The sequence below is a fragment of the Cephus cinctus genome, unplaced genomic scaffold (assembly GCF_000341935.2).
Source record: "Cephus cinctus unplaced genomic scaffold, Ccin1 Ccin1_scaffold0709, whole genome shotgun sequence".
NCBI lineage: Eukaryota > Metazoa > Arthropoda > Insecta > Hymenoptera > Cephidae > Cephus > Cephus cinctus.
The window spans coordinates 513,248-530,552 of record NW_014333329.1 but is presented as its reverse complement, the minus strand read 5'-3'; the positions used below and the strand labels follow the sequence as shown (position 1 = coordinate 530,552).

At 41.5% G+C, this 17,305-nt stretch overlaps 1 protein-coding gene and 1 long non-coding RNA gene across 17 annotated transcripts in view; one reads left to right on the top strand and one right to left on the bottom strand.

Moving 5' to 3' along the window:
* LOC107270181 overlaps nucleotides 1-17,305 on the top strand; it is an 87,909-nt gene that overhangs the window by 23,904 nt on the left and 46,700 nt on the right. For 13 of the 16 annotated variants that reach the window (XM_025087627.1, XM_015744962.2, XM_015744972.2 and 10 more), the window contains exons 2-4: nucleotides 10,973-11,124; nucleotides 12,926-13,002; nucleotides 13,087-13,152. In XM_025087627.1, the coding sequence (XP_024943395.1) occupies nucleotides 10,973-11,124; nucleotides 12,926-13,002; nucleotides 13,087-13,152 (295 nt within the window). Of the gene's footprint in view, nucleotides 1-1,334; nucleotides 1,509-8,712; nucleotides 10,522-10,972; nucleotides 11,125-12,925; nucleotides 13,003-13,086; nucleotides 13,153-17,305 lie in introns of those variants that run through there. The other 3 variants (XM_025087624.1, XM_025087625.1, XM_015744966.2) reach the window with 3 other exon arrangements.
* The window catches only part of LOC112494722, a 91,218-nt gene that overhangs the window by 42,134 nt on the left and 31,779 nt on the right, over nucleotides 1-17,305 (bottom strand). The window lies entirely within an intron of this gene.

Here is a 17,305-nt window from a genome sequence, read left to right as displayed (position 1 = left end):
CTTCTGGAAACGTGGAATCCAAACGCCTCAAAATTCTAACAAAAATACGTCATTTTTATGCGATCCTTTGAGGTTTTTCTCAATGGAATTTCTATAGGGAGGCATCTTCTTTGCGTACGGGCTCTTTGAAAAACGGTGAATGTGCTGAGAAGCGTAAAATGTTTTACTGCCTCCCGTAAAACAACGTAGTAACGTGTTTCTTGAATGACCAATTATTAACTCGGGAATACACACCCTATAGCTCATGTTTTACGTGCACTTATGGAATGTCGAAACATCCCGTGTATTTTTTGTAACGTCATATCTGAACCTATGGATGGAAGATGTATCGGTCGAAAGTCGTCAATGGAAATGATAAAAATGGGCCGTCGGGTAGATACGTAAAAGCATTTTTCAATTGGAAAGTCAAGTAAAACTCGAGTCCCTCTCGATAAACATCGGTGATCTGTAAATAAAATTCAGTATGGAGTCAAGACGCAGTAAAACTAACGTATCGCACTCGTATATGTACATATACATATATCTTGTGAGAATCACCTACGGGCGTATCGATAGAAAAGAATCACCCGACATATATATATATACACACACACAATAAACCAGGATAAATTTGCAGTTTCGCAGACAGCCTGGGAGACATTCGTTCGGGTTTGCACAAACTTATTGCTCCATTACGCGCAGAAATATTTATGTGCAAGTCGCACGCAGAAGTGCAGTTATTTTTTATATAAGAAATATTTTTTATCGCGACCTCATCATCATCCGAACCGAAAAAAGGTCCTATATACAATAAATATTTATTACCTGAAATCAACGTAAATAGCTACGTCATCGCTCATCAAAAACTCTCGACGTAATCTTGGACATTTCTTTCTCGACCGGTCGCGTCCAATTTCGTAAAGTCTTCCGTAACAGATAATGACAGCTTAACGAGCTGAAATACACTTGACTGTGCATTCACTCCGTATACGCATTCCTCTCGAATATCCAGACGTTGATTGTACCATGTAACTGGTTGCAGCAGACGATTTTCAAGGAAGATTAATTCTCTTGAATTTCATAAAGTCACCAATAAACTACCGGCTCGGTATTAATAAGCTTCATAATCAAATTGTCCTTCGTTAGTCTATAATCAGACGTATTTACCATTGATAAACCAAGGGGCGTACACGTATCGAATGACAGTATGTCTGCCAGTGAGGTTGCATTCGGTGCCAAGATCAGTCATTTAGTACGTGCAGTGAAGAGTGAACAGTCATCGCGCAATTAACCAAAAAGATTCCTCATCGTACGTACGGCAATAGAAATAAAAAAGAAAAAGGGCGTAGATCCTTGTGCGTAGATCTGACGAATTCGGGACAAACGTTTACACCTCATAAAGAAGAAGGTTCAAAGTAAATCAATCGAAAGGGCAAGTGTCGCAACTGCATTAGGATCTCTTGTCTTCCTGTGAATGGACCTTTACCCGGCTGCAGGAAGTTCGCACGATGAGCAGGAGCTTTACGTCGGTATTGTTTTCTCTTGATTTATTTGATCAATCAGTGGGTGATCCAAGCGTTGGTATACGTATGCCCGTTTGCGCGCAGAACCCCATTACTGGACTAGGACGTGCTGACTTACTTGGCTCTGGCTTCTGCGCACTTGGCTCTGCCTACTTCATTTGCTCCCCTTTGTTCGAGGCTATTGTCCGAATTAAATAAACTAAGCGACACTGCTAGATCCTTATCGTTCAAACTGAAACGTGACTTTGGTGACTCTCGGTGTATCCGGCCTTTCTCACTCTCATTGTTACACGAAGATTATCCCGAAATCGTCCACTCGTCGCACTTTCGTCGTTAGCCACTGCTCGACACTTCCTACTCGCTCTCATCCCTTTTGCGGATGAAACTTCTCAGACGCGGATACGAGCGATTACTCTTCTACGGCGCTTAAGTCTCTCTATTTTTTTTTCCAACATTTCTGATTGGACAATTTCCTTCGGGGATGGCCAAGATACGTCAATACCAATCGGATACTGTCGCGGCTCCCGGAAGAGTGCTTTTGCTCGTTGTCAGGCAAATGTAACTTTTTTTTTATGGGAAATTGGACTTACGTTAAATTCTAGTGCCAGGAATTTTGTAGGGCAAGGATGCACGAGCGGGTACTCTCGGGGAATTTTTGTTTAGAAATATAAACGACAATCATTTGAAAGCATCGGGGCAATCTTAAGAACACGACTCGTTGACTTTTCTTCTCTGCTCGCTGTGCCGCCGCGGTTAATTACTTTTGTACGCGGTCTTTGTTTTAATTAAAATCCTCCGTGCCTGCAAGATCTAGCCAGTGAGTCCTCTTGGATGCATAATGCATTTCACGTTGTGTCTCTCGTATCCTCTTTAAAGTTTCTCCTGTCGCGGGATCCTTCCCTTTCAATTCTTCCATCCTACCCTGAAGGGGCGGGGTGGTGTATACCTTTGATATAACTTGATTGCTTTTCTACCTGCGTATAGCGTGTCAGAATTCCACTTGTTTGACTTTGACTCTGGCTCTTTGAATAACGTATGTATAGTATGTATATGGCATACATATACGGTTCCTAAAGCCAGTCTCATTTCTGTAAATGATATATAGTCAGGCGCTGTATAAGCAGGATTCAGGAATTCTTTTCACTCTAATTTATTTTCTTCGAGTGTATACCCGCTAAACGGAGATAAATAAATCACTTTGCTTCGAGAGCCTTCTTTTTCGCGGATATATACACAGAGGGAACAAGTTTAATTTACTAAAGAGGTTTTCATTGTCGTACGTCTCTTTTGACGATTTCAATGCAATCGTAAGACTGCAAATCAATTATCATTGTTAAATTCTCGTATTCGCGTATTCCATAGACTTCCCATTGAACAACATCGAAGCATTTTAAGTATACTTCGTCTAGCCTGTTCACGAAGGCCAGACTAGTTTCACGATAAATATTCAAGTTTTACTTGATTTCTAATAAATAATTTATTAAGTTTCTAATCGTAAAATCGGCCGGAACTCGGGATTATACTTTTCAATTAAAACTTTGGTCATCGTAGCTTTCGCACTTTTTTCTATAATACAACGATCATAGGAACTGATAGTTACATTACTTGTATTACAGTCGGATATGTTTACGTTCAGAATTCTTATCAGTGGTGTCCTGTATCAGGGACGTAAAAACAAACTCACACCGAGCTGTTAATTTCTTTTGAATCTTTTCACGGATTTTTTTTTATATCTAATCTCTACACTATCCCAAGTCCCTTACAGCTATCTAGCAGTTACATAATGTATGGGGCACACTCGTCCTGCTAAATCAGCTTTCAGCTCACGTTACCCACCTTTTACGACTACTATTGAGTTGTTATATTTTTCCCCTGACCTGGCACCGCAAAGCCATTAGGATCTTTTATTCGGGCCGATGCACTACCTTCCACCTATACCTACCTCACAGCCACAGCGAACTAACCTAACCGGAACTGGTTCAAAGCTCCAAAGATTCGCCCTATTACTTAGAGGGAATAGGTATGTACTCGAGAAACCGAGACTTTGTTGCCTAGTGAGAAACAAGAGTAATCCAAGTGTCGTTATTAGATACAGAAGAGTGGAGATGATGAAATTGTCACCCTTTTCAAATTTCAAAAATGCACCTTATTGAATTCTTGGAAAATCTTAGGCTTACGCTGAGGTAAAGATTTTCTCTCTTTGTCAGACTTCAAAGTTCCTCTTCAATACCGTTAATACCTTTTCTTCTACTTGGACTCCCTCCTTGTTCTACACGTACGACAGCCTTTATTTTCCTGAAAGCTCAGACAGACTTACGTACAGTGCTGTGTAAGAGACACGAAATATAGTATACGGGATCATTCAGGCCAGAAGCACCGCCTGAGGACATCCTGTCTGATTTCTACCCTGTATATCTTCACTCGTTATACCTACACTTGCGCGTCACGAAATTCTACTATTAGCGAAGCTTCCATTTAAAACTTTCGAGTTTATTTCAAGTACGGGCTATATCGGTAAGTGTGAAAAAAAATTAGTGGAAATAATCAAGGAATTTGAGCTATTAATTTTTAGTACCTTTTCAATCTTTTTTTTTCTTTCTTTGCCAACGTTTCTTCTTCAATGCGTTCACTCCGTGTGTGAGATAACGATATCTCGTTGCAAAATAACATACGACGTTGATCGGTAAGATGATGCAGTAGCCACACTGTTGGTCGATCTGATTATTGCTTATATATTGAATCAATGCAATAATAGAAATGCATTATTGAAAATTAGCAAATTTTAAAAAAATTTGTATTCATTCTCATTATAATTAGTGGTAACAGTGTATAAATCGTAAGCATCCGTAAAGGAATTCCAAGATGGCGTTAGATACTGATAAATTCGGTTATTAGAACTAGTGTGCGAGTATATCAAGACGATAATGAGCATGTTAGTCTTACATCATTACCAGAACCCGGTGACGAATGTATATCGATTATGGACCCCATTTTGGTAGAAAGAAAAAGAAAAGAAGGAAAAGCATCGTCACAAAGGACAAAGATTTTCTGTATATAACGAAGTATAAGAATTCTCCGTTTCCCACCTCCGTATATGATACATATAGACACGTCCCTATGGACACTGACGGAGTGATAGAGGCACATAAGAAATAGAACATATAAGAGTATCACGTGCGTTCCGGTGGGATCGAAAAAAAAAGTGTTAGGCCAAAATTGGTCGGATATGGTGGTGAACGATTATTTTGACCCAGTTCAAGACTCCTGAGAGCGAAAAGGTCTTTAGCCACGTTTGGCACCGGCTTGATCCACGTAATAAGTGAAAATCTCTCTATCAATTAAAGTTAACGCGAGAACAGGCAGTTTTCCCTGGAGCGCGAGCATAGACAGACATTCGAAAAAAAAAAGTAGTCGGATCCAGCTGGCCATTTATTGCTGAAAGCTATATCCCACAAAACGATCCCTACGATATTTACGCGTACGTATGCCGAAGTTATATAGTCAAAAATAAAAATGAAGTTCACCCTTAATTCTCGTAATACGGATAGGGGTCACATAAAAGATGCAATTAAATTTAAATGGATGGCTGGGATCCATTGAAATCTCAAACAGGCTGTCAGCCTTACTTCTAATTCTTCTTCGGTATGAATAAGCGAATGGAAACGGATAGTAACTATACATATGTATAGGATAAGTATGATGCTTTAATATAATTGAGTTCCGCTCTATCTAACAACGTAAAAGAGAAAATTCGATATGTAATGAAGTACAAATATGACTACTTTTCTGCAAACTATAAATGAATGATAGCTGTAGACTATAGCACGCGAATACTTGACCCGACGTAGCTACGAGATCATTTTTATTTTTCATTCAAAAAGAAAGATACCTGTATCTAAAATTACGTGACGAAAATTACAAAAATGCGTCCCATTGACGAAGATTATACCGGATTTTTTAAAATTGCTCCACCCGTTATTGTTTTACCAGCTATTACCCACTCTTATCACTGCTATCGTAAAGGAAAAATCAGGTGGGTTTTATTTTCATACGAAAGAATTTCATACCACCGGCATTTCCGGTAAGATATTAGCATACGTTACACATGCAAGCATAAGTACCGTTATATTCAAGCGTTTTACTATGTCGCCCAGCAAAAATGGCTATCGCTCTAATTTACGATTTCACCATTTCGCCATTTACCGACCGCAGCCTTACTACGTAGGCATTCGGTACCCAGGTGGCCATAGACGTGTAACACATGGCTGCATAGTTCCTACAGAAGTCACAAACTATTCCGCAAACGTAAACGGCGTTCTTGCCCGATGCTCAGAACGGAATCAATGACCGATAAGTAGGGCCTTTGGGTAGCACCATTGTATTTCCCTACACAAGCCACCACGACACCCTCGTTCTATCCGCGATCTTGGCTGCCAGTGGTTAAACCTAGGAAACCAACTAAATGCCACGACTTCGTTCTGCCTCTCTCTAACATATATCATCTTGTCTATTCTCATTCTTTCTCCTTCTCTCTCGTTCTTCTGCTTCTCATCGGCTTGGAAGACCTCGCGATTCCGCGTGACGGAATCGGTGCGGTCTCTGAGACATTCACGCGGCTCGTAAAACGTTGAATAGAGTTATACGTTTGCCGGCATGAAGATTATCCTGTAACCGCACTACCAAAACGGCACCGAACAAGATTCCGTCGTCGGCGCTCTTAAAGAGAGCGTTAAGAGGATTTAAAAGTTAGTACCAATAACTATACATGTGCATAGCTATGGAGATCTATATATATATATATATATATACAAGCTTCAACTTCTTCGAGCGTTTCTTACTTGGTGTTCTTCTCGTTACGAGGAGATAGGCTACCGTAGTACGTATAGGTAGAGTGCTTTGTTGACGCTCCAAGGCAAGAGCCTTTTAGGTACATGCCGATATACGGGAATGGTGGTAGACCGCTTCTTGCGCTTGGTCTCATCTGTGAGAGATTGTACCGCCCCGTGCAGGGTGCATCATCATTGCGATCGGGCAAACAATTTTTTAAGTTTTAGACACGTAGGAAAAAGTTGGTAACAATGCGTGTAGTCTTGTCACTGTCGTGGGATTGACGTTGTGTCTTTTTTTTTAATATCATTTTTGTACCGCTTAATGGATCCATCGGATTAACGAAGAGACATGTATTTCAAGTAATGATACATTATTCCCTGGTTACTAGGGAACAGGGCAAGTAGGAGAAATTGATTTCGGTAAAATTTTTGACGTTTATCTATTGTGCCAAATATGCTTATAATTTTATGAGTATTCTTGAAGAAAATTATATTAATATTGATATCGACTTCTTACAATCAATTTGGGGCAGTTGTACTGTTATACGTATTTCAGTTCGACCCGTTGGACAGCTTACTCGTGTCGACGTCGCAGCTAGCCGTGAGAAAAATCACGGCTGTTGAATTATTAACGACGAGCAGTGGCTCTCGTAATTCCGGGCACGCGTTACGCGAAAATGCTCTTCGGACGGCCGGAGAACCAGCGAGCTGGGAGCTCGGCGTATTCAGCGTTATTTCCTTTTGAGCTGGCGACTACGGGCCTCGCGAGTCGCATGACTCGTCTGCTTCCGTCAAACGTTATTTTCACGGAGGATTGTGTCGCTCTTCACTAATGCCTGGATAACACTTGCTATACCATAGTAATATATATCTATACTGTATTGATATGAAAGACGAGGGTTTATATGTATACGAAAATGATATATATTGTATTTTTCTTGTTCAACTTTAAAGTCACGTGACTACTATGATTTTCCGTATCTGATCGCTATATCAAAATCGTCATTTAATACCTTGGAAGATCGGGACTTATTTACTCGAGATGGGTATTAGAAGTGAGGAACCAGATGTCTGAAAGTCTCGGATAAGCTTCTGGAATATCTTACTTCTGAGTGTCAGCGAACCATGGAAAAATTCTTGCCGTAGTTGGACGGAGGTGGAGTTCGTTGAGAGGATCGCAATGGCTACCTCAACGTTGCCAGTGGAATAATAACTAAGCAGGGGACTTCGAAGCCGGCGGGTATTCACACGGTTCACTTGTGTACGCCATCACTTGGTGTCTGCAGTTGCGCGCGGTAAGTTTCGAGAGATTCTCGACGATCACGGTGAATTGAGATTTTCCATCTAGAAAGAGAGAAAAGGAGAGAGACAGAGAGAGAGAGAGAGGAAAGAAGATAAGCAAGAAGTACTAGGAGGGTGCGACAAACCGGTGGCAAGTGAATTGCTCTCTTAGAAGTAGTTGGTTACCCTTGCGCATCTGGAAATGGCCGACCTTGGCAATATGATTGATGCAGATGTTAAATTCGTTAGAGGAAGAAAAGGAAGGAAGAATAATTGAGTGGAAATAATGTATGGAATTGACGATACGCTTTTATAATTACATGTAATTTATAACGAAACGTAGCCCGGGATAGAAATAATCAAGTATAATAATGACTTTGGTACAAAATTGTATCGAGTCGCATCTTGGAATTTAATAGGTCGAGAAAATATTACTCAAATCCAAGTGGAAGGTCGTTCAGCGTTATCCAGACATCTGTTATATCGACCAACCGTTTTCGAGCTCACGTGTAATTCGCGCTTTGATAATGTCAAGAGGTTACGCTGATGCCAGAGGAAAGATAGTCAGGGCTAAGATTATCCACAGTTAACATAAACGATGCCCTTGTCGACCATTTTAGTCCAGCGTTGCGCCTCCACCGAATGTCAAGGTCACGTCCTTGGAAACTAGTTACAACATTCGGAACAATTTACCATCAATCCATTCTTAATACACCGTAAATTCCCTCGAGAAATTTTCGGCCAATCGGCATCCCGAATGCTCGTATAAATATTTGATCGCGAAAAGGAATCATCCAGTTGGAAAATACGAGTCCTCGTTATATCTGCGCACGCACCTATAACTTCTAAGCTTGACTATCTCGCGAGATGGTAAATATTCGGATACTTTTTTTTTAATCCTTCCGCTAGACAGACGAAGTCAAGCAGATCTATAGAAGCACGGAGGAAGTTGGAAGTGGAAGGAAAATGCTGAAGACTGAATTCCGTGGAGGTGAGTATGATAGGAGGGCGGAGGGGAGGGGTTGGTTGTTAGGGTTTCTCTTGGTAGAAAGAAGTGTGGAAGGAAGTTGATGAGACTGGGGTTGATGAAGTGGACACAGGGTAGTGGGGACTGCGCTAGGGTCAGTCTCGATGAGACCTGCGCGCTGTACATCTCGCGTGTAACAAACACTCAGGGAAACAATGGATTAAGTTATAACGTTTAGTTAGCAAAGTGATCTCAATCTGGGGCAAGTTATTTAGGGAGTTTATAACGGTGTTAAATCATTGGTAGAAAAGGATTGATTTCTGTGTGAATTTTTCTTTTTTTATAAAAATAACCAGTAGTCATTTTCCCTGTGTGCTTTAATTTTGCTTCTGTATTTATGAGAGCTCAATTTCTTGTGCTGACGTTAAACATTCAAAGGGGTTGAATCACGTAATACTACTTCTGTACAGTTTCGATGCATTCGGACTGTATATACATTTTATTCACCAGAGTGCTATTGACGTTTGATTTATAAGAACGGTCGCGCTCACGAGTGTCGACAAAAGCCAATAGCATTGACAAATAATGCGGAGTTTATTCGTCCCGAAATTTCCAACGCGAAATTTTCCACAAATTTTATTCCCGACGGACTAATAACTCGGATCGATGTTTCCTACGGTATTTGTCCTCCGGTGGTTCCAGCCAAAAGGACAAAAGAAATTCTAATAATTCTCACAGGCTTTCCCCACTCTCTACCGTCTTTCTTTCCAGCCGAAGATTCTAAAAGCCACGGATCCATTTTCTTAACCCCAATTGGAATTGCAGCTGGTGTTCCGTGTAGAAAGCGATTGTTCGGAGTCTCCTTGGAAATAGATTAAACCGGTGACCTTGTTTCCGCGGTGCCGTTGAATTTTAAAAAGCCACCCCTTCGACTCGTCGTAGCGCCTAAGAAAAATGGGACGACACGACGCCATGGAAGGTCAACTCGAGAAGACTTGCGTGTTGTGCTGGCTTGAGGTTGGCGCCGATGCGATAGGATGCGAAGGGATGCACCCCGGCAGTCTCGTCGAGTCTAACATAGAATGAGAACATCAGTTCTCGCGTTTCTCTTACCAACCGAGTAACGTTACCACCGATCTTCACTCCAAAAGCCCTACCGCAGCACTGTAGAGTCTTACTGCACTTGATTACTTCAATGAAAATAATTATATAACGCGAGTGACTAATTTCAATAATTCAAACTCCACAAACCTTCCAAACGGCTGATGACCGTCCTATTGCAAGATCGAAGACACTTGCCCTATTCTTGAGTGGCCCTAGAAGTATTTCAAGTGAAATTAAAAAAATTCTATTCATCGTCCAAAGAACGCGTGGAAATAAACACTATCGTGCGGCGTAAATTAACGTAATAATTTTCACGATGCATCGATGCGATATCACAGTGACGGGTCGTTGATCATTGAACTTTGTCAAAAGAAACTCTCAGTATCATAATCACGACTGAACGGAAAGCGGGTCAGTGGGGATATACGATCTATAGAGAGTGGTCCATTCGATGGGTGTACGAGATTTATACGATCGCTGTAGCCGTCGTAAGAGCGGATCGATATAACGAAGAGTGTCGCCTTCGTTACTCGTGAAAACAAGACTTGTGTTTACGTTGAATCGTACAGCAGCCAAAGGGTGCAGAAGAGAAGTCGTTGTGAAAAGCTAGTGACTGCAGTGACTGACTTGCTTCTCCTTTTTTAAATCTTTCCTTTATTTTCTGCCTCTCGTTCGCTTCGTCCATCCTCTTTCGTACCCTCGATTTCGTGACGCGTCATTGTCGTCAAAATACGAAAAAGGAGTGACAGCCCCAGGTCGACGTCGGAGCGTTATTTTCCTCTCGCGGGGCAGCATGCTGAAATTTTGTTCACCAGGCGGCAGGAGGCGCAACACCACGGTGAGGATTTAGCCGTCGAATCAGCGCTATTCGCATGTCTAGAACGACGCTTCGACCCGTGTTCTTGATGAACAACGGCGTAGCTGTATTTTCATGCATCAATCACGGCGAGAGTCATAATTGAAAATTCTATAGGTTAACGCTTACCCCTGGCCGTAGGCAAACACCGTAGCAGTAACGTACATCTGGTTCGCCGTGCATTGTTACATTAAACAGGGAAAGCATATAGAGCATAAATACCTACATACGTGCCACGTGAAACATGCACGTATACTACTATAAGCAATGCAGATCAAGTCTGATCAATAGATCAAAATAAAGATAGAACACATGGAAGGACTAATACTCATAAGGCAAAGTGCTGCCTGGTATCAAAGAAATTGGCTTAAGTCATCGAAAATCCCATTGAAGGAAAAACACGATATTAATAGCCATAAAATGTGTGTTATAGGTAAATTCAGGAAGCAAAGCAGCTCAACAGGGTGTGAGAGAGGGTGATTTGATAAGCAGCATAAACGGTAGGAGCACCCGCGACCTCACCAACAGCGAAGCCCACGCACTTTTACGGAACGCTGGCGATCATCTAAAACTCGGACTCAATCAGTAAGTATCGTCGTTAAATTATACGGATTTTTCATGCCCTCTCTCCTACCGATACCAATCCTATCGAGTGCACTGGTCTCTCTGTATATACACCTCTCTACTTTTATTGTCCGGCGTAAATTGGTTAATCAGAATTGGACACGCTACAATCAACTCCCCCAACACGCTCCACGTGCGTTAACGTATCTTGGCACAGCATTCCCTGTCTAGTTCGACACTAGCCTAGGCTCGCTGTACATAGGTATAATGGCAATGGGCTATCCGATGAAAGCGCACGCAATCCCGCGCGAGAAGCCCCTTTATCGTCACTCCTCTATTGAAATGCAAGATAGAGGTGGAATGACGGATAGACAGAACGCGGTGAGCTTATCGTGCCATGAATATTGGAAAGCTTTTGATTCGTTCGTAAATGCATGTTAGCGATATTTGGCATAGAGCTTACCATAATCCAATCACACGTTATATTAATAGGTTATCGATTGACGTTTCGTAATTTTCTATATAGATTTAATTGGCATTCGATGCAGAGAGACCCGTCGCGTTAGGGAATTACCTTGGATTCGTTTGAAACGAGTTTCCGACCACGCCTATATAGAGTTAATCTTCCATGAGTGGCTGGTTCGCTAGACGATTGGCTGACTGGTTAACGTTCTTTCGGGATCCTGCGTCCGTGCAAAGAAATACCGAAAACGCACTGGCTTCTCTGGCAACCCGCTGTAACGCATCGGCTGACTGGCAACGTGCTCAGCTGAAGTACGCATAAAACTGATGTCGCACAATGAGTACCGACTGATTGGGACAGGAAATACGGCAACGGGCATTGGACAGCGAGGTCATTTGACGTCACGAGGGAGCGCCAAACCAACCTGTATTTGAATTTTATGCCAGACAGGATCAATTGTTTCGCATCTTTTGTAACGCCTGCGATGCTTCGGTAGACGTATCAGATCGACACTCCATAACGAATCGTTGGAGCATTTATGCACGAGATAATTATTTGATGTTATACTTATCTATTTCACGCATTACATACCGACGTATGGTAAACGTTGTGTTCGATGTTACTTCGTAACTGTATCGAGTCTCAGAATTATCTGAATACTTCCCGATACGTGGTGTATACTTTTGTATGTAATTTTATGCCAACTAATATATTCGTATTATACGTTTATGTTCTTTCGTAAAATTGACGGCTATCATGCCCATGAGATTTTACGTACTGGATCTGTGGCTTGTAATCTGGGGATACAGTGATTCCTATACGTCGTGCGTTATTTTATTCCCGGCAATTTATTGACGTCCATGCTGCTCCTAGGGCGTTCCTGGTAATAAGGAACTGAACGTCCTTAGTACGCTTTTCTACATAGTTGATGGTTCTTAGGGGGCGAGCGGGGAAACGAGGGGACTTATAGAAAATATTGAATTGAAATTTTCTGGTCTTTCCTGCCATAATGTTTTTACTTTGCCAGAGCGTTGCTGCGGGGTAATAACGTTGAAGGCGGTGCGCTAGAGGATTTCTATAATCCTCACATATTTCCTTGGATTATATATCAGAATTTCAACGCTACTCGATGTTCCTGTACGAGGCTCCATATTTAGTCGGTTGCTGTAACGTGAATTTCCCTTTTTTTTTCTAACCGGCAATTTACATCAATTTATCTTAATCCAGAAATTCAATTTGCCGTGTGCGAGATTACTGCTGGTACAGACGCCTTCTGTAATATGACGCGGGATTGAGGAATTTTTCGAATCTTTTACGTTGCGTAAATACTTCAAGGCCTGTATTTTTGTTTTGTTTTAGGGAAAACGTTGGATCGCCAAAAAGACGTATATACAAGAGTAGCCTGCAAGAGAATACGTCGACGGAAACTTTGAAGAGTAAGATTAACATATTTCGTTGAATTACTGAATACCAGTAATTTTTTAATGTTCAATCGATCACTTATTTACGGTTTTTTACAGAGATCACGACCAAAACAACAACGTCGAATCGTGTCATATCAACGGAAACGAGGAGCAACGGAACTGGTGAGTGTTTCCCTTATTTATCGATTTTCCATAAATTTGTCACTCATCGACTACCTCCTAATCGCCTTCAATAGACTTAATCGACTCCGCTTCGATTTGACAGACTCGTTCGCCACTTGTAAATTCGTACTCAAACTCATGAAAGCATTTGAACGATCGCGAAAAAGAGTAAAAGTTGGATAAAGCCATTTGAAATAAGACAAATAAAAATCGTAGTATTTAAGGTCCTAGCTATACAGCACATATACAGGGTGGGGCATTTACAGTGATCAGGTCCATCTTCTCGAGAACGAAGCCAGATATTAAAAAAAAAACGTTTCAGACAGAAGTTGTAGGGTTTCAAGGGGGACGGATAACTCTGTTTTTGAATTCCTCCTTGAGTGCAGGCGTTAAGGTAACTCGAAGATAATATTTAATATTTTCAATGGGACGATACAATTCATTTTCCGAAAATCAAAAGAGTATTCAATTTTGAGTCTAAAAGTCATTAATTAAATAAGGCTTCCATTACAAAAGTGTCACTCTCGGATTAATCCCGGAGCGGCATTTTTATATAGCATGCTATAACATAGCAGTATTAAATATCACGATTCCTTATCGTTAATGAGTATAGAGTATATATACCGTATACTGTATAGAGTAATGTCAAAGGAAAAACGAAACGGTATCTCAAAAATGTGTATTTCACCATCGAATTAAATACATCAAAGTTACATAGTTACAAAGAGCATCGTTATAAAGAGGACACGCGCGTGGGAGATACGCCAAGAATTAATCGTTCTTTCACGCTCATAATCAATCATAATTTCGTAAGGCCACTGTACGTGGTCCAACGTTATTTAATTAGACTTATCGACCTACATCGTTGACTAGTAATCGACTGTATACAAACATCGTCTAATTTTCGTACGTAGGCCGAAATCCAATGGGCGCAATGAACCGTGTCATCGCGCACACCGGAAGTCGATCCGTTCGACTGTTACAATATCGAAGGACGAACCCCCCAAGACTCCTCTAATGAAAATATCCATACGTACGATCGTCCATGAATTTTAATATCCTAAGAAATTCGCTTATACAAAATCGACTCTGTATATCCTTCGCATTCGACAGAACGGCAAGGCGCGTCCGTCCTAATAAGGCACACATCGTTAGCGTTGAGTAGCGGAGCTCGCCCACGCTTGAAATTACCAAATTACCGTGGTGGGTATCCACATCCTTATACTTTTATTTTTCCCCGTATTTCTTCCCTTTCTCGTAGTATTTCTCCCTCTACCGATACTGCTGGTAAAAAGTATATCGATGCTATTTAGTTTTTTTGTGTCCTTACCAATCAGCCACCAATGTCTTTGCCCCTCCTCTTTCCATTTCTCCTTGACTCCTTCGATCCTTCAGTAAAATTGCTACGACGTCACGCCATGCTGACTATCCGTATATACTGTATCAACTGGGTGAATGTGTAATACATACGTATAGATGTACGCGAAGCAGGCGCGCCCTCCACTTAGACGCCCTGCGTCTTCCGGCAGAGTATCGCTACTCTCTTCTTTATGCTTTTCGAAGACAGTGCTCCACTTCTTTTCGTGCCAGTGCTTTACAAGCAGCCTCCTGTGAGACTCGTGCAGAAGAAATCGCTCGGGCGGCGGTGCGTGCGAATATATTGTGAGGAAGCTCGGGATGCTGGGCGCGGGGTGCACCGTTCAAGAATGAATTTAAGGGAACGACTCGTGACGTATATTTGAGATGGATGGGACACGGTGGAAGTGGAAGAGACATTTCTACGATATGGACCGTTAAATGCACATCCGAGAGGCGTTAGAAAGCTTTGTCGATAAATATGGCTGTATTCTTTATAGAGAGTTGCAGTACGAAAGTTGTTTGAAATGGTCCATGAGAGATGGGATAGAAGATGTGACGATGGGATGTAACGTATACATTGAATTCTGATTATGTAAACGTGCTGGGAAACGCAAACAGTTCGAGTAGGACAGTGTATAGAAATAGTTGGTGACTTAGATTTATTTGGATTTTTATTGTCGTTGAATATTTTATGAAAATATGTATTTTGACATTTTAAGGGTAACGAGTCCTGAGTGTATTATATGGAATATGTCACGGTTCGTTTTATCGTTAACGTCGTAACAAAATTATACGGAATGTAATGAACGTGCTGTGCCTGTTTCGTTTTATTGAGTAATGCGAATACGGTTGAATTGTGTTTGATTGAAATCAGTGTTATTAAACGAGACTTTTGATGAGAGAAATTGCTGATGTTAATTATTAAAGCGTGAGCTGGCACACGAGCTTGACGCTCGAATGGGATCATCTATTTTTCATTGCCTCATTATATTTACATATACAAAGTGAACAAGCGGATTAATTAAACGTGGCAGGATTTGTTTTGGTACTCAAAAAGTATCAATAGTTCAATAAAAATTATCAATCAATATATTATAAAAAATGAAACTGATTGTCTACTCGCAGTTTCCATAATAAATTCAAAGACAGTTCGTAATGTAACGTGTAATAAGAGAAATGAGTTTCCGTTAAATAAATCAAAATTCCCGAGCTTTCGAATGACATTTTCAGAATTACAAGTGAAACGTAAACATGAAGCTTCTAACTTGTTCGCAATGTCTCTCGGCCGTAGACGAAGCTGGTCCATCACAAAGATTAGAACCAATCGACAAGACCGATCCTTTGATAATAACAAAACGACCGGTATCAAAATCGGATAAAAGTTTAAGTAAAAGAAGCGCGTCGAAAACAGGAAGAAAATTTCCGGGTGTTCTTCGCGCTTTGAGCGCTCCTTGGAGGCGTAAGCGGTCGATGCCGAAAGCTCGGCTGGAAACACGTCACAGAGTAAAGAAACGAGATCTGCTCAAGGAGAGAAAAAAAGAAAATGACAAGAATTCCTCGGAGAACAAGACGAGCAAGTTAGACTTTAAAATGTCGAAAAGACTGAGTAATGGTTCCAGCAGGTTCTACTTGGAGCCTCTCCCACCGGAAAGCACAGAAGGGATAAAGTTCCGTGAGGAGGAGACGCCGAGAAGCAACGAGATCCGGAATGCTCATGATCTTGAGCGGGAATATTACGAGCAGTTGGAGGCATTGAAATTCTTCATCGATCCGCCAGCTTGTTTCAGGAATACCGAGGCGAGGCAAAACTTTCAGAACAAACTGAACACCCTGGACTTTAAGCGAATGAACACCGTCGCCATTCCGGATGACGGCAACTTTACTCTTACCTGGAACGGCTCGGATCTTACCGGGATGCTGTGTACGCCACACCACGGAAGCACGGGTAACAATCTGGCGGATAAGACTAGATGGCACGAAGATCAAGAATTTAGTAGATTTTGCATGGAACCGTTGGACGAGATTATACAGGAGCACATGAGAATAGAGCAAGCCATGATAAAATTGTTCGGCAAGGAACCGATACTTAAGAAGAACAATACGGGCGTTAGTCGAGATGGTTCACCGGCCAGTAAAAAGGAATCCAAAACTGTTCGTTTCAATATTGAAAATTTGAAGGATGAAAAGTCTAAGGAGGAGAAGAAGATTACGGACCAATTGGACGATATGACTGAACGAATAGTAATGCAAAGTTTGAAGATCGTTCAACGGGAGGCAGAGAGCTTGAATAAAAGTCTGGCACAAAAGGAGTCGACGAGCAACGAATATATTAACCACGACCTTCCGCACGAAATCACAGAGAAACCGGATGTCACGATACCGGAAGGTATGTTATATCACGAGTCGATTATCCTTTTGCACAATGACGTCGATCAAGTTTTCATCAACCGATTGATAATCGCGTTTAACACTGTCGATATTTAAAGCCATGTAATACTCTAGATATCCATATGAACTATACTTGAACTATTTAACACGGTGAAACGGTAAACATTAAGCTCGTCAAACCGTCCTGCCTGCGGAGACTCACCGCGTTATATCGCATCCTCTGTGGGACAATACTATCCCGGAAATAACGATCCCCGCTGTTCAAGCCGGCCAGTTACACCGGAAATTGTTCCTTTATCGGTAGAGCTGCCCCGACAGCAAAAACTTATTACTCCAAAGACTTTATCATCCGTTCATTTATTTTCACATTTTTCGCCCCTCCCCCCCCCCCCCCCCCCTTATTTTT